The sequence below is a fragment of the Anas acuta genome, chromosome 14, assembly GCF_963932015.1.
Source record: "Anas acuta chromosome 14, bAnaAcu1.1, whole genome shotgun sequence".
In the NCBI taxonomy this organism is placed as follows: domain Eukaryota; kingdom Metazoa; phylum Chordata; class Aves; order Anseriformes; family Anatidae; genus Anas; species Anas acuta.
This window is the reverse complement of record NC_088992.1, coordinates 1,956,776-1,972,000: the sequence shown is the minus strand read 5'-3', so window position 1 is coordinate 1,972,000 and position 15,225 is coordinate 1,956,776. Positions and strand designations below refer to the sequence as shown.

General features: G+C 51.4%; 1 protein-coding gene across 1 annotated transcript in view; it reads left to right on the top strand.

Annotated features, from left to right (window-relative positions):
- The first annotated feature begins 6,981 nt into the window (after positions 1 to 6,981).
- The window catches only part of PDLIM4 (PDZ and LIM domain 4), a 40,218-nt gene continuing 31,974 nt past the window's right edge, over positions 6,982 to 15,225 (top strand). Inside the window, exon 1 of the mRNA XM_068698477.1 lies at positions 6,982 to 7,179. Within this exon, the coding sequence (XP_068554578.1) occupies positions 7,087 to 7,179 (93 nt within the window). The 5' untranslated portion in view covers positions 6,982 to 7,086. The remainder of the gene's footprint in view (positions 7,180 to 15,225) is intronic.

The window sequence follows — 15,225 nt, the reverse complement described above, 5'->3', positions numbered from 1 at the left end:
ATCCACCTACAGAAACCTCCGTGATTCCTGAGGCTTAAATACGGCATCTGTGGAACTCAGCCTTTCAAAAACAGCGAGTTTGCTGAACTTATCTCTGAACGATAAAAGGCAAACTTTCCTTGACCTGCAGAAATTGGGAACATTCAGCTTAATTTTCTCCAGTTGTCTGCATTCTGTAGCGGCACGACACCCAAAAAAGGAAGCACCACTATCAATGGGGTCCAGAGCTGGTATGATAAATGCTGAAATCCCGAAGAAAGGCATGAACCTATCCGCTGAATAATTGCGATTGCTTGCTTCCTACCACGTGAAATAATGATAATAAAGACGTATTGAGTTTGTTTGCAGAACACCCCAGCAGCTGACGTCTGTCAGGATTTCACAAGAACAAAACACAGAAGTTGGAGTGTGCACGGTGCACAGGCTCGCGTTACGCGTGGGGTTTTCACTTTGTTCTTCCCGGCGCTGCTTCTGACAGGGAATCAGTCAGTTTAATCCCATAATGGGAACAATTAGCCTTACAGAAGAAGCAGATCGCTTCTAATCTCATCTTCTCCTCGCTGTGTTATGCCAGCGTTTCTCGTTGTTTTCCCACCTGGGGCTCATCAGTCACAGGGCGCACGGTGCCGGCAGGGGAGCCTGGCTCACGTGCGTCCTTCATCCATGTGCTCTGGAGCAGAGTGGGGAGAACACGGAGCCAATTCATTTTACAGCAATACCAACGGGAACCAGCGAAGTTTTAATTCAAAAAGACTGTGCTTAGCTTCTGAGAAGTACAAGGGAACATTCTGTGAGCTTCCCATCAGCCCTGAAAAGCCGCCTTGTCCTCCTCGCGGCTTTCCTTGGGGCTGCCCTTTCTCGAGGACAGGCGGCTGCTGTGCTCCCACAATCGCCGTGTCGCTGCCTCCCGGTGCTCCCTGCCGGGAAACCCATCTGCTGGCCTTATCTCGTGTTTAGTCTGCACGGGTTCGGAGGCAGGGATTCATCCCAACCACACGAAGCTCTGGTAAGTGGCTGGCGGCCCGATGAGCCAGGACTGGAAGGGCACGTAGATGTTGTCTCACCACCATTTGTCATGACGACAGAGCAAACCGCGTTTTGCATCTGCCAGTGTTCTTGCTTTTCACCTCCTGAGCACATTTTGAAAAGAAAAAAGGATCTCCTGGGCCCTACCATGAATCTGCTTGTGCTGCAGAGTCTGAGAGCCTTTGGTGGCAGCAGCAACCACACACAGCCCAACTGCTCGCACAGTTTTCTCTGTAAAATCCTACAAAGATACAAAGCCTTGGGATGCAGCAGCAACCACACACAGCACACCTCCTCACACAGTTTTCTCTGTAAAAACCTACAAATCTACACAGCCTTTGGAGGCAGCAGCCCTCCACACCTGCGGCTGGTTACAGAACAAGGACTGTACCGGACTGCCTAGACTTCTTTCATTACCCTAATGATTTATATCACAGCTCATTTTTTTTTCTCTGTGGGATGCCTAGATGTGTGAGATAAACTTTTTATAAATGATTTAGACAAACAAATGAATTAAACGGAATTCAGAATGACAGCTTCCAACACTTGGGCACTAGCCAAGGAACTTTCAAAAACCAAAATAATAGCTCAGATCTGAGAGATTCTGCAAAGCCTATAAATTAAGTAATCCTTTTCAAACCGGCCGTCAAATCTGCCATAGGGTTGAGATTTGCCTCGACTTAATCCAAATAATGAGTTTCAAAATTAAATGTTTTCACAGGATGTTGTTCTTTGGATAGCTCGGATTTTTTTAATTATTAAGTAAAGAAATAAACCAAAACCCTTAAGAATTTGTTGTACATGAATATGGAGAAGGTCCCACAGGGTTAGAAAGGCACCAGAAAGTGCTAATTTAGGCAGGGGAAATGGAAATTAAGATGAAACTGTCAAGCACGGCTGATTAATGCATGAAAGGTTATACTCTGAGAAACACTGACTACTGGGAGGGCAAATTAAACCACAGCTGCACAAATGCCATGAAACTTTGCTTGGAGTCTTCACTCCCACAAGAATTTTGAATTCGTGTAATCAGCATCATTTCCAGGGACTGTTTCCAATCACAAATAATGAGAGGAACAGCCAGTGTCGGAACGTACAAACGAAAGCTCCCAACAACTGAATTTCCAGCACAAGACCTGTTTTTAAATGGGAGTGCAACTGCTGGGACGTCCAGCCCACAGGCGAGCACCCAGCGTGCTGCTCAGCACTGCTTTTAAATGCCCAGTGTCTGCGTTAAACTGCTCAGAAATGGTCTAAGGAGACATTATTAATCATTCCCTGCACAGCTAGGGAACTCTGTTAGATTCCCACCTTCATTTAAAAATGAAATACAGATATTTTTAAGGACCAAAAAGTGCATCCCGCGAAACATGTAGGTACATTATTTTAAAATATTTCCAACAGCTGCCACACTGAAAGAGAAAGATCTCATGCCTAGGGTAAATACCATGAGCTGAAACAAAGGGAGCTATAAAAATATTTTCCTTACCTTAATGACAGAGGCATTCTAATTCTCAGGTGATAAAATTAAGCGGAGCTTGGAATTTTACACATGCTACATCAGACGTCGGTGTAACAGGAGCTCTTTCAGAGCAGTCATTCATCTGGAACCTCTGGGCAAATAAACTGCAAGAAGTATTTCAGAACGTGATGAATGTCACATTAAAATGAACTTTTCATCACATAGGAGCTCGCTACCTAAACGAGCAAGGTGGGGAGCTGCACCTCCCAGCATATAGTGGAGGGTGCCTGCAGAGGTGCAGCTCCATGTAACGTGTGTGGCTGCCGAGGAGGAGGCTCCCGACTCAGCCCCGTTGCACTCACCACCTTTGTACCATCTCCTTTATTTTTTACCCTCGTGATCAGTCAGAGGCACCACAGGAGGCTTGGAAGGGCTCGGCAGCATCAGTCCCCTCCTGCATTTGGCTGCGCTGCTCCAGGTCCCCTGTGGCTTGCAGCTGTGGCCCCTGTGTGGCTTGGGGGGCACTGAGCACAATTTGGGTTAATGTTTTTATCGCTAGCTTTCCATGCAAGGAATGGACCTGCCAAGTGAACCCTTGCTGAACTCGTTGCAGTTTAATAATTTGCATTAGCACCAAATAATCGGCTTGTCACTTCTCAGACCTTCCATCACCGCCGCGCCACCACGGTGCTGCGCTGGCGTTTCCAGAGGTGTCCCTTCTAACGGGGAAATTGGGCACGACGGACGGATGAGTGAAAAGTGTAATTCTGAGCACATTCCCTGTTCCAGGTCATGTAGACTCGTTGAATAGTTAATTGTGCAGTGAAACGTACTCTGGCTAGAAATGGAGAGGCAGAAAACGTAATCACAGATATTCCATGTGTCAGCATTCACACTGGGGACCCCACAAGAGTTTGGGTGGTTCTGGAAGGCAACGGTGCTGGGTTAGGGGAGTTAGCGATGAACCAACACGAGAGCCATGAAGCCACTTGGAAACCCAAGCTATGCCTACAGGAATAATGCAGAAATGTTGAGCAACTTGTCAAGCTGAGCTGCATGCAGCCAGGAGGGATTCCCCTGCTCTGGTGACCAATGTAGAGGTTTATAGGCCCCCACATCAAAAAAAGATCCATCAAGAGGCTGAATTCTACCCTAAACTCCAAAAAAATGAAGAGGCTTGAACTTAGCAAGCCTTTTGCAGATCTCTGACAAATGCAGTAATTTATTGAATTTGCACTAAATATTGGGTATTTTTTTCACAGTATGAAAATAGAATATTTTTGGTAGACCTGGGGCCAGTGCAAAGCCTCCAGCTAGAGAGGACCCGTGGCTGACTTCCAGCCTCCTGCAACTCCTCTGAGGAGAAGCAGCCCCAGTCCTGAAGAAGGTGACCTGCAGAGCAGGAGAGCCTCCTGGCCTGGAGGAGAACCATCAGGCTGTAGGGACACCAGAAATCACTCCCGTGTGGGCAGATATTCAAAAACTTTTTTGGGGGGTTGTTATTGGGACCTCTGTGAGATGTTGGGGGGGTGGCAAATGGAAAAACTGAGTGGTGGTTCAACGGGGAACACAGAGCTGGAGATGCACAGTTTACCCAGTCAGTCTGTGATAACAAAGGCAGGAAGCAGACAGTGACCCCCGTGGCGAAGGAGAGCCCGAATGAAATACTCTAAAAAGAAACAGGGAGGCGATAAGGCTGCGGGGTGGAAAAACACTGGAAACATACACAGAGAGAAATATTGGGGGGAAAAAAAAAAAAAAAAAACACAGCAAATGGAGTGATGAGATTGAATTCATGAAAACATTTGACCTTTCTTTTGAGTAATGCGTGGTCTTTGTTAGAGCTTGCTATAGAGTTTCAGCACTCGGCAGAAGGAACATGTTGGAGATAGGGTGTCATTAGCTTAATGTTACGGCTTGCTCCCGCAGCAAGATCCCTATCATCTTCTGGTGATTCTGTCATTTCTGTTCCAGAAGTAGAACTCAGTTCTGGAAGTGACTTAAAGTACAGCTGAAAAGTTATCACGTTAGGAGAAACAAAGAAATAGAAATCGCTGAGTCCGCTTTTGTTCCCCAAAATGACTGGGCCCTTTTCGGGCTGCAGAGCTGTGCTGGCTTTCTCAGAAGCACATGTGGGAAGGTGTGGGAGCAACGGGAGGAAACGAGGCGCCTGGGGAAAGTGGGGCTCTTCAGCTAGTGGTCTCATTCCCAAAAACCTTGAAAAAACCCACCGGTGATAGAGGGGTACCAAATGAATTCCTGATGCAGTTCTCCGATCCGAGGGCTGGTCTACACATGGACACTTTCCAGCAGGAGGAATTCCACTGCAGATACTTTTATTCAGACTAAAACTGGCTCCACTTCAGCTCGGTTTAATGCATTTTGGAACGGAATTTAATTTGGAATAAGCACACCCACAAGTTCAAACTGATTTGGCTGATTCCCATTGTATTTTACTTGGGTTACCTTTTCCATCAGCCTTAACGTTACGTGAGGGGCAGCCTCGGCTGAGCATTCGAGAGGCCTTGAAGAGAAACTGTCCTGAAGTCAGCAGCTTTTTCAGCAGATTTCCGAAACGAATACTTTAATAGCGGGGGGCTCTGCGTTCTGATCGGCAACTTCCCATGCCAACAAATTGCTCTGAAACCCCGGCAGGCTGCTGTGCCTGCCACTCACGGGCAGGCTGCATTTTAGAAACCACCACGGAAATAAAGCCCTGGCCATCGCCGGCACCGCACGGATCAGCAGCTCTGTTTGTCTCTGCGCTTTGCCTTTTCCCTGTTGGCATCGCTCTCACTTTACAGCAGGCTTAGTTTCCTGAAATAAAAGAATTTTTCTTTGTCCTCTGCAGAGGGAATGAGGGCGGCACTGCCTGGCTCAGCCCCGCGGGGCCGCACGCTGCTCCTGCCCCTGGGCAGGACAGGGGGGACCCGAGCTGTGCCTCCAGTCCCCTGCAAGGCAAATTTCGGGGCTCAGCCGGGAAGCCAGCGAGGAAACCTCGGGCCAGCCTCCCCGCAGCCTTCTGCAGCCCGGTGATATCATGCAGGAATGAGGCATGATTCATCAGCCCTCGCACAGACAAAAGTGAGCGTTCGCAGCCTGCGTGCGCGGTGGAGGCACCCGCCTGCATGGGACAAAGAGGATGGGTAAAAGCCCGGCTGGTCCCAGCTGCGTCTCGGCTCTTCTCCTGTAGGTCTGTTTCCGTCAAGGCGAACAAAACTTATTGTATTTGGGGCTCATAACGCCTGCTTGCTGTGCTCAGGTTGCTAAATCACGGGGCTGCCCCAGAGCCCGCGGTTAAATGCCGCAGTTCCCACCCCGGCCAAGACCAAATTCCCCTGGAGAACCCGGGCACGGCAGCCTCAGACAAACCCTCCTATGGCACGAGCAAACACGCGCAGAAACATTTCACAGCGAGCAGCACATAAATCAAAGTCGCAGAAACCGGGCAACACGAAGCTACTTCGCAAAAGTGGACTTTTCCAACAATGCCTCCTTTGTTCGGTGCTGTTTGGAAGCAGGGTATTTCGGCCCAGCCCTGCCCAGGCAGAGCGGGGTTTCCCAAGCCCAGGTCTCTCTCGCACCCCAATTTTCAGCAGGGACCCAATCAGCTGTGCCCATCGCTTCACCCACCCCACCTCCGTGCCTCTGGACACCCTCTGCAGCACCAGCATCCCCTGGGTGCCCCCATGGCTGCTCATTTGGGGCAGGCAGCGCGTTGGGTGGCAGCCCCGTGGTGGCCCCACACCACTTGGCCAGCGGGAAGGGGCTGCACCGTGGGGTCTGACGCTGCCCTCTCCACCCAGGACCCCCTCCACGGGCTGGTGTGGAGGTTTCCCAAGCTGCTGTGACCCAAGTGGGTCATTCTGTTTGGAGTATCCTTCCAGATACCAGTGGTGGTGGACAGCATAACGCCTCTGGTTTTACTGGAACATCACAAATTTCGTCATGTGCTGCTGGGGGGCAGCCGGGGTGCCCACAGGGACCGCACACCCCCAAGCAGCCACCCCATAACCAAAATAGAGCCCAGCCGAGCTGTCCGGGGCGGGGGGTGCCAGGGCTGAGCCCCCCACCCCACTCCATGACCGCTGGGGCTGTGGGGGGGCGCCGCCGGGGCCCCTTCAGAGCGGCAGAAACGAGAGCTGGGGGTGGGATGCGAGGGGGATGGAGGGGATGTGGGGGGCATGGAGGGGATGGAGGGGATGTGAAGGGGATGTGGGGGGCGTAGATGGGATGTGGGGGGGATGGAGGAGATGTGGGGGGGATGGAGGAGATGCGGGGAGCATGGGGGGGATGGAGGGGGTGTAGGGGGCATGGGGGGGTGTGAGGGCAATGGAGGGGATGCAGGGGGGATGGAGGCTCCCGGGGCCGCCCCCCTCCCCTCCGCCTCCCGGCCCCGGGCCCCCCGCCCGCCGCTCCCGCCCCGTCGGGGCCGGACCCGCCCCCGCGGCCCGCCTCTCCCCCCCTTCACCCCCCCATCAGGGCCGTCCCGGGGCTGGGCGAAGCTTTAAGGGCTGCGGCGGCGGCGCGGAGCGGAGCCGGAGCAGGAGCGCAGCGCCACGGAGCCCCCCCCCCCTACCCCCGCTGCCACCACCACCATGCCCCACTCGGTGGCCCTGCGCGGCCCCTCGCCATGGGGTTTCCGTCTGGTGGGCGGCAAGGACTTCAGCACGCCCCTCACCATCTCCAGGGTGAGCTGGGGGCCGGGGGGTCTGCGGGGTCTGCAGCCTCTCCCCCTGCTGCTGGGGGTCGGGGGGCACCGGGGGCTCCGGGGGGTGCCGTGCGCGGAGCCGTCGGGGGGCGCAGGGCGCGGGGCTGCGCGCTGGGGGCTTCTCATTTGGGCAGCTCGGCTTTGTGCTTTGGGGTCGGGGGGTGCTGGGCGGAGGGTGCAGGGGTGCCGCTGAGCTCCCCCCACGCTGGGCTGCGGGGTTTCGGGGGTTCTTGCTGGACGTGGGGGGGATCGGGCGGTTCGCGGGGTGGCTGTAGCGTTGAGCTGCCCTCCTGGCGCACAAAAGCCCTCTGCCATCTCTTCGTTCCCCGGCCAAAGGCGTGACAGAAAGTGGAAAATATTTACCCTGGGCTGTAAAGAAAGCTGGGGGGGAAGGCACCTTTAAAAGGACCTGGGGCTGTGTTTGAGCCCTGCAGTGCCCACTGCCCGGCTTCGTGGGGTTGGTTTTATTCCGGGCTGCCCCCACTCAGGTGGCCCAGTGGGGTTGGGTTGTGAAGGTAGAAAGTGGAGAAAATGGGGGGAGATGAATTTGGGAAGGATTGGGGTGCAGGCTGCTGCTCCTGGGGGGCTCGGGCACCCAGCTCTGGTGTGGGTGCTCCTGGGGAGGTGGGCACAGCAGCTCCCCGAACCCCCAGCCACGTGGGGTTTTATTGCAACTGAGCACAGAACCTGGGTGTCTGTACGAGCCTGTCTGCTGAGGAGAGGAACATCTGAATTTAGAGGAGGGAGCCTGCTCGGCTGTTAGTTTGGAAAGTTTGGTTTAACGTTAGGCAAGAAAAAACTCTGCTTTTGCATAGCCAAGCGCTGGCCCAAAGTGGATTCAGCAAACGCAGGAGGTGTGAGTATAACGCCCCTCTGGCTGGCTTTACTTTGGGTAAAGATGGTGCTGGTTTGGAAATAATGCCCAAAGGGGCAGAATTAGGGAGGCTGGGGGTGGGCATGGGCTCTGGGAGCTGGGCTGTGCTGAGATGTGGTTGGGAGCAGGTGTGCTGCGTGCCCCCCTTTGATTATGGAAGTGCATGGGGAGGCAATTAGGTGAATTGATGAACCAGGAGCTGGGGGAGCAGCTCTGCCCATCCCAAGGCTGGTGCAGCCCCCGGACCCCCAGCCCAGCAGCGGGGAGGAAGGGAAGATCCGCAGGGCCGGAGACAAAAGCGTGGGAGGGAGCCTCTCTGCAGGCTGATTGTGGAGGCTTTTGGCTGACTTCTGCCTGGTTCAAAGTGCTTTTTTATTTATTTTGTATTAAAATGTCATTAAATTACAAACAGATACTCTAAAAAGCAGCGATCCTGGTGGGAGGAGGGAGCAGACTCCAGGGCTCCCACCTCCAGCTGCGAGCCCCAGCTGCTGACATGGGCCGGGGCTGGGGTGGCTGCACCCCTTCTGGGGATGGGTGCACCCCTCCTGTGTCCTTATGGGGCTGGGAATGATGTGGGGCATGAGGCTGGGGCAGCTCAGCAAGCCTCCTGTGTGCGGGACCAGCTGATGCCGGCGGCTTGTGGGCTACAATTTGGGACGTGAGACATCTGAAAGCCACCCACATCCAGCTCTCGATGCCAAAGGCTGTCTCTTTGTAGCCCTGCTTCCAGCCACTTGTAAAACATGAATTCATCTGCGTGGGGTTTGAAAAAAAATATCCTCGGTCACCAATAGGTTGGTTTTGTCTAGTCCTTGCTAGGCTGCTACAGGAAACAATTTCTCTCCAGACCTGACAGCTCCCTGGCAGTGAGGGAGCGCGCTGCTGGGAGCTGCTTGCTGCCTGCCTGGAGAACCCTCCCTGGGTGCAGCTGCTTCTCCCAAACCTACCTGCGTGCTGTCACTTCACCCAGAGCAATCTTAAGTGTTGCTTTGGTGGGACCTGACCCCAAAGAAGGGCTGTAGGAGGGGTGATGGAGCAGCCGGAGCTGGCTGCACGGTACTGGAGCAGGAGGCACTGCTTTGGTGCCCAGGCTGGGGCGGGACAAAAAGGACAAACCTGGAAAAATATGGATTTGGCAGCAAGAGAAACAATAATCTCAAACAGTGCTGCTTTGGAGTAGGACTTGAGTGACTTACCAGGACTTGCTTTACCCTTTCGCTCCCTGCAAAGTCCTGCGCTTGCACAGGTGCAGCTCGTGGGGGTGAGCCCTGTCGCTTGCAGCTGTTTTGAATATGCTCGTGAAGTCAAGAAATGATTTATTTGTCTTGAAAGCAGGTCTCATCCCTCTGTGGTTTGATAAATCTTAAATGACAAGTGGTAAAGGTCTGATTGCTCGAGTCACCGAGAACAGCTGATGCTGAGGCTAAGGCTTGAGCTGGAGTGTGAAGTGTTAAAGTCATTAAAATGAAATCTTGGGTATTAAAGATAAGGAAATGCAAATACAGATGGGTGTGCTTAGGGCATCTGTCTCATGTGGCCACTTAAAAAGCCAGCTGTGCTTGCTGTCCCTTTTTTCCTCATTTCTTCCCGTTTTCTTGGGGGCCACAGAGAGCAAAACTGGAGGTGGTGGCACTGCCCTGCAGGGGAGCCTGGGGGGGACAGGGGGCTGCAGCCTGTGGCTCTGTGCTGGGGAGGGAGCCTGGCTTGCTTTGTCCCTGTGGCTACAGCAAGTTAAAGCTGGGTGTAGCTCATCATGTAATGAGAGGTTCCTTCCCCTAGTGATATTTATAGGGGTGGGGGAATGACCCAAAGCACCTGGCCAAGGCCAGCTCTGAGGACTTGACAGAAAGTGGCTGTAGGACCTTGTTAATTTTCTGGTTAATTTTCCTTGGAGGCTAACAACTGGACACTGCCTGTGGCACGGGGGCTTCCTGCTGCTTTCACGCAGGTACCCACACCGCTCCCTTTCAGCTCCCTTTCACCCGGCAGCACACCCAGCAGCAGGAGTGGAATAACTTACTCAGCTGCTCTCAGTGCTGTGCCTGTAACCACATCAGTAACTGCTGTGGTTCTGTGTGGGATTGCTGTTGATCTACCCCTTGCCTAGGATTAAAAGATAATCAGTCATTAGTGTAACTGGAGTAGCTGAAGGTATTAATCGCCCGAACTCACTTGTCGAGCTCTCGGAGCAGCCAGCGTCATCCCCTGCCCAGCTCTGCCAGCGCCAGGCCAGGCTCTTGCTGCTTTTAGGCAGAGCTCCCTGGCTGAGCAGGCTATTGACAAATGGGCTGAATCCAGTATTGGAAACAAAAAGTAGTTTTTTAACACAGCTTTTCCGTTATCTGCTGGCTCCAACATCAGTGTACCTGCTGGTCTCTAGCAGAGCAGCAAGGAACGCATTTGTCAGCGTTGGCTTGGTGCTGGAACAAGAAATAATCGGTCTGCAGCCCATTACCCAAGTAGTGTGGTGCAGGGAGTTCAGGTTGACTCTTAAGTTTAAGCAGCTTTTATGTTTGAGCAAATACTTGCCCCATGTAAGGTTGGGATACACAGAAGGAATTGTGCCGATGGAGGAATTCCAATAAAAGTTGTCTTGTTCACTCCTCTGGGCTCCCTGCAGATCCCCCGGTGCCACGCTGGGATCCTGACCACTGGCACACCAAATGCACGCACCCTAAACCCCGGTTTGTGTTATGGGGTGACCCACAGGTCCTGTTCCTGCATGCTCCGGGCTGGGGATGGCAGAGCCCAAACCTGAGGCTGGGCAGTGCTGGGCACAGGGGAATGGTTTGGGTTAACCCCCTAAATCCTGACCTGATTGTGTGAATCCTGACACTTGGCAGAGAAGGCAAGAACCAGAGATGCCAACAAAAGGAGCAGGACTTTTTCCTTTGCTTTCCTGCTAGGCCAGAAAGTTGTTGTCCTGGTTTTATATGCAAATTTTATGTACTTGATTGTTTATTAAATGGAAACGGTCCACTTTGTTAATGGTCCCAAATGGACTGGAATAACTGCTCTGTGCTGATAAAAATCATAAAGCTCCAGACACGGCTGATTTCTGCTGGCCTTTGGTATTTCTATTGTCTGTATAGAAGAACGGAGGGATCTTTGCTGTTTCTCTTTGTTGCATATTATTGTTGTAACGTAATGATTCAAGTGGGGTGATGTTTTTAAGTGGCAGGAACTAGTTGTGCTTGTTGTTGTTTTGTTTTCATTAGTCTCCCAGCGCTTGCTTGGTTGGTGCAAGGCCTCAAATGAGAAATCTGTGCTCTTGCACTTCAAGCTGTAGTGGTGCTTAACAGTTAATTTACCAAAGATAAGGGCTAACAGAAGTATGTTACAAATATGTTCGCTGCTGAACGTGCTCCATCACTGAGGCTTTATTTAATAACCGAGAGTGAAGTAAATGCTTGCGCTGGTTCAGGAGACAGTAATGGGAGAATAGGCTGGAATGAAAGGCTAATGGTAATTACCCTAATCAAGCACGCTGATAATCCCAAGTGGGAAACCGGGCGGAAAGAATGATTCACGCAGGTCCATTCATACGAGCCCTGACCTTGGTGCGAGTTTAGCAAAATAAACCCAGCACACCCTTGAAAACACTCAGGCCGCTGCCAGGTCGAACAAAGCAGAAGGTGCTCGGTGTAACCGGGGTGTTGAGCTTTTTGTTGTTGCTGCTAGAAAACTGACATCACCTTCATTGTGAAGATTGAAAGATTGCCTGTTGGGACAGGTAGGCAGAGTCAGAGCTCCTTTGGAAAAATGTCTGGGTGGATCTCGCTCCATACGAGGATAAAGCAGAATAAAAGCTTAATAAAATGCTCCTGTTGATGTGGGATGCATGCAAGGAAAATATACGGAATGCTGCTTTTTTAGTTTTTTTGTTGCTTTATAGTTCAACAGGTGGTGATACATATAGGTGGTCCTGCTGGGGGTAGATCAGTCCTTTAATTTTAATACAAATATCTCATTATGGGTTATGTGGAATTAGTGAAGACTATTACAACTCGTTTTTTCTTGTAGCTTGGGGAGAAAAATGGATGTTAAAGTCTGCAGGTGTTACATAGTGAATTTCTAGAGGTGTGGATCCTTTTAAATGTAATATTTTAACTTAAATCGTTTGACTTCAGAGTTCTTAAAATGCATTGGCTCCTGGTTCTTAGATACCCAAACACTTTGCGAAATTATTTTTGTTCTAAGCCACCTGTGACCACAGGTGCTGGAGTGTGAAAGAAAACAGCAGATCTCTCAAGATCTGGTGGAGCTGATAAAACAGCTAAAACAAACATGTTAACAGAACACACTCCACTTGATTTGTTGTCAGTGTGGAGCTGCTGGATGTGTACTGAAGCAAGGCACTAATATATGTAGTGAAAGCTCGTTAATGTAATGGGTTTGTACACGGCCGTTAACACCAGCTCGCAGTAAGCCCTGGCAGATAAGGGCTGGGAATGTTTGGCTTCAGCTTCTCGTCTTGCTTGAGGTTTCTGTGCAAGTACCAGATTCACTGGGTTACTTGGAGCAATCGCAAAAATGCAGAGCCACAGCGTGTCGTTGGAGTGGGTTTCACAGCCAGCAGAGACCAGGAAAAAAGAAACAAACGTTCTCACCATATAGAACATATCTCTATTTAAAAAAAAAATGCTGTGCAAGAGCATTTCAGCCAATAAATCTCCCAGATGTCAGAAAGATGCCTTCAAAGCCTGTACCACACTCAATCTTTCTTGTCAACCAGAGCAGCAGAAACTTGCAGCTCAGATTCACACCCATGAAACCTTAAGTACTTCGACAGAAACCCGTCTCGTGGACTAACAGCCGAGTACGTGCAAATGACATCTTAGAGTACAAGAAGCTGCAGAAAGCAAATACAGCTGATTAAATAAGATTATTTTAAATAATTATTCCTAGTTATCAGTAATGGGCAGTGCGTGGCTGGAAGAGAAACAGCCTGGAAGAACTAAAGCCTGTGTGGTTTGCGAACAGGCACCACGGGCTGGATGCTCTGCTGGAAGGTTACCGTGCCCCGAGCCTGGATGCTGTCATCCCCCGAAAGCCAAAGCCACGGACGTTTCCCAGAAGCCTTTAGCACATGTAAAGCTTCCAGCACAAAAGGCCAAACCCTGCGAAATATCCACTGTACACAAATAAACCCGGAGAAGGCAGTGGCACGCGGCCCAGCGGCAGCAGGGTGCACGATGTGGCTGCCTCCTTGTTTCTCGGGGACCGAGCTGCAGGTTTGCTCCCCGCCTGAATTCAGACTGCTTGTGGTGAGCTGCTGCTTGACAGCACCTCTGCCACTCTCCTTTGGATCATAAAGGAAATATCTGCCAGGAAGATGGATTGGGAGAGCCCGTGTTTTAAAGGGAGTGCTGCGAGCACCCAGGGGCTCTCCAGGGCTGCTCCTTGCAGTGCCAGAGGTGGGCTGGGGGGCAGAAAGGGGGCTTCTCAGCAGGGCTGGCCACAGACCCTTGAATGGAAATGAGCTGCCAACCATGATAAAGGCTTCTCTGCTGAACTGGTGTGCCAGATGGTGGCTGTAGTGTGGCTCCTGGGGGACCTCGGAGCTGCTCCGGGCTGATCCACATCATGGGGTGTGCTGTCCCCCTGGGAGCACAGGGTGACCCTAAGTGTGGCAGCACCGGGGGTGGTGGTGGGCTGGTGCTGGGTGTAGCAGAGCAGCTCATCCCCAGCTTCTCCCCAGCAAAGAGGGAGGAGAGGGGCAGCAGTGTGGTGGGGCTGAGCAAGGGGGGCTTCCTGCAGAGTCAGCCCCCTCCCATGGCTGAGCAACCTGCGGCTTCCTCGGCTCTTTGCAATTTCCACGTGGGTTACATGGCTCAATTTATATGGTTCAATTTGGTTCCTTGATTCTCATCCTCTTCCCTGTAGAGATCTCAGCCCTTGAGCTGGATTAGGACCTAAGCTACAAATCTGATTCTAAATTTGGATTCGGATCCACCAGCACTTGGGCTGGGAAGGGGGGTTTTGAGTGTTTTGCCCTTCGTAATGCTTGTACTCTGCTTCTTTCCCTTTTATGCTCTTAAACGTCTTCCTTCTTATTTCTTCAGCAGTTTAATGAAGTCACGTTATGTAAACAGTGCTCCTCGCTTGCTGTGGTGTGCAGCGTGCCCAAGCAAAATCAAGATATGCTGGTCTCTTGCACTTCTCTAACCGCTTATATAAACGGATTGGCAAGGAAAGCGTATTAGTTCAAAGAACAATGCTATGAAAAAAGCTGAAGAGAATCCCTGGAAGGAGTGGTTAAAAGATTTGGGGAATTTATCTTCATTAGTTTGCCACTTAACTCTTGGTCCTTCCTGTTTTAAGAGATATTGCTGCTGTAAGAGCATCTGCTGCCTCGTGGTGTGCTTCCTGACGGCAGGACGGGTGCACTTTGTTGGAAAGCCGAGAACTTTATCACACTGTCTTGAAAGCCTCTCAGAGGCTTTAATCAGGCCCTTTTGATCACGCTTGCAGAACAGAAAATTTCCCCTGACTTGCCTGTAACGAACTGCTATTGATTTGGTTACCAAGTTATGTGGTCTGTACAGGTTTGTGCAGAATTGTGCCTTTTAACCCATTAAATTCATAAAGATGGTTCCGATAATTGATGGGATGAGCTTTTTTTTTTTACAGTAGCACTCTTACTGTGTTAACCTATTAATATAATTACTTAATATAACAAATTAAGCTTTTGTTTAAGCATTCATTGCTTCTGCTTATGGTACCGGCCAGTTCCAGAGCTCCCTTGAGCAAAGCTGCTTTCACACAGAGCTGCGGGTGCCCTTCCCCTCCGTGCCCAGCACCAGCCCCTGCCCGCACCCCACGGAGCTGGTGCTGCACCCACAGCAGTGCTGGGGACTCACCCCCAAGGTTTGCTCTGCCCTGCCTGCTCCTACAGGCCTGGCAGGCGCCTGGCTTTGGTCTATGGGAGGGAAAGAATAATGCTGCGTGTGTTTCAAGAGTAAACTCCTCTTAGTGCAAATAATCTCACTTACTAAATGAGATTGCGCAGCTTCCAACCCCAGCTGGCTTCGTGCAGCAGTTGCCTTAATGTGCATTATTTTGTTGGCCTGCAGTCAGATGCTAGCACTTAGTAAATCAGCACGAGGCCCCAGCGGCCAGATAAGATAGCCACTGTTGGGTTTGGGG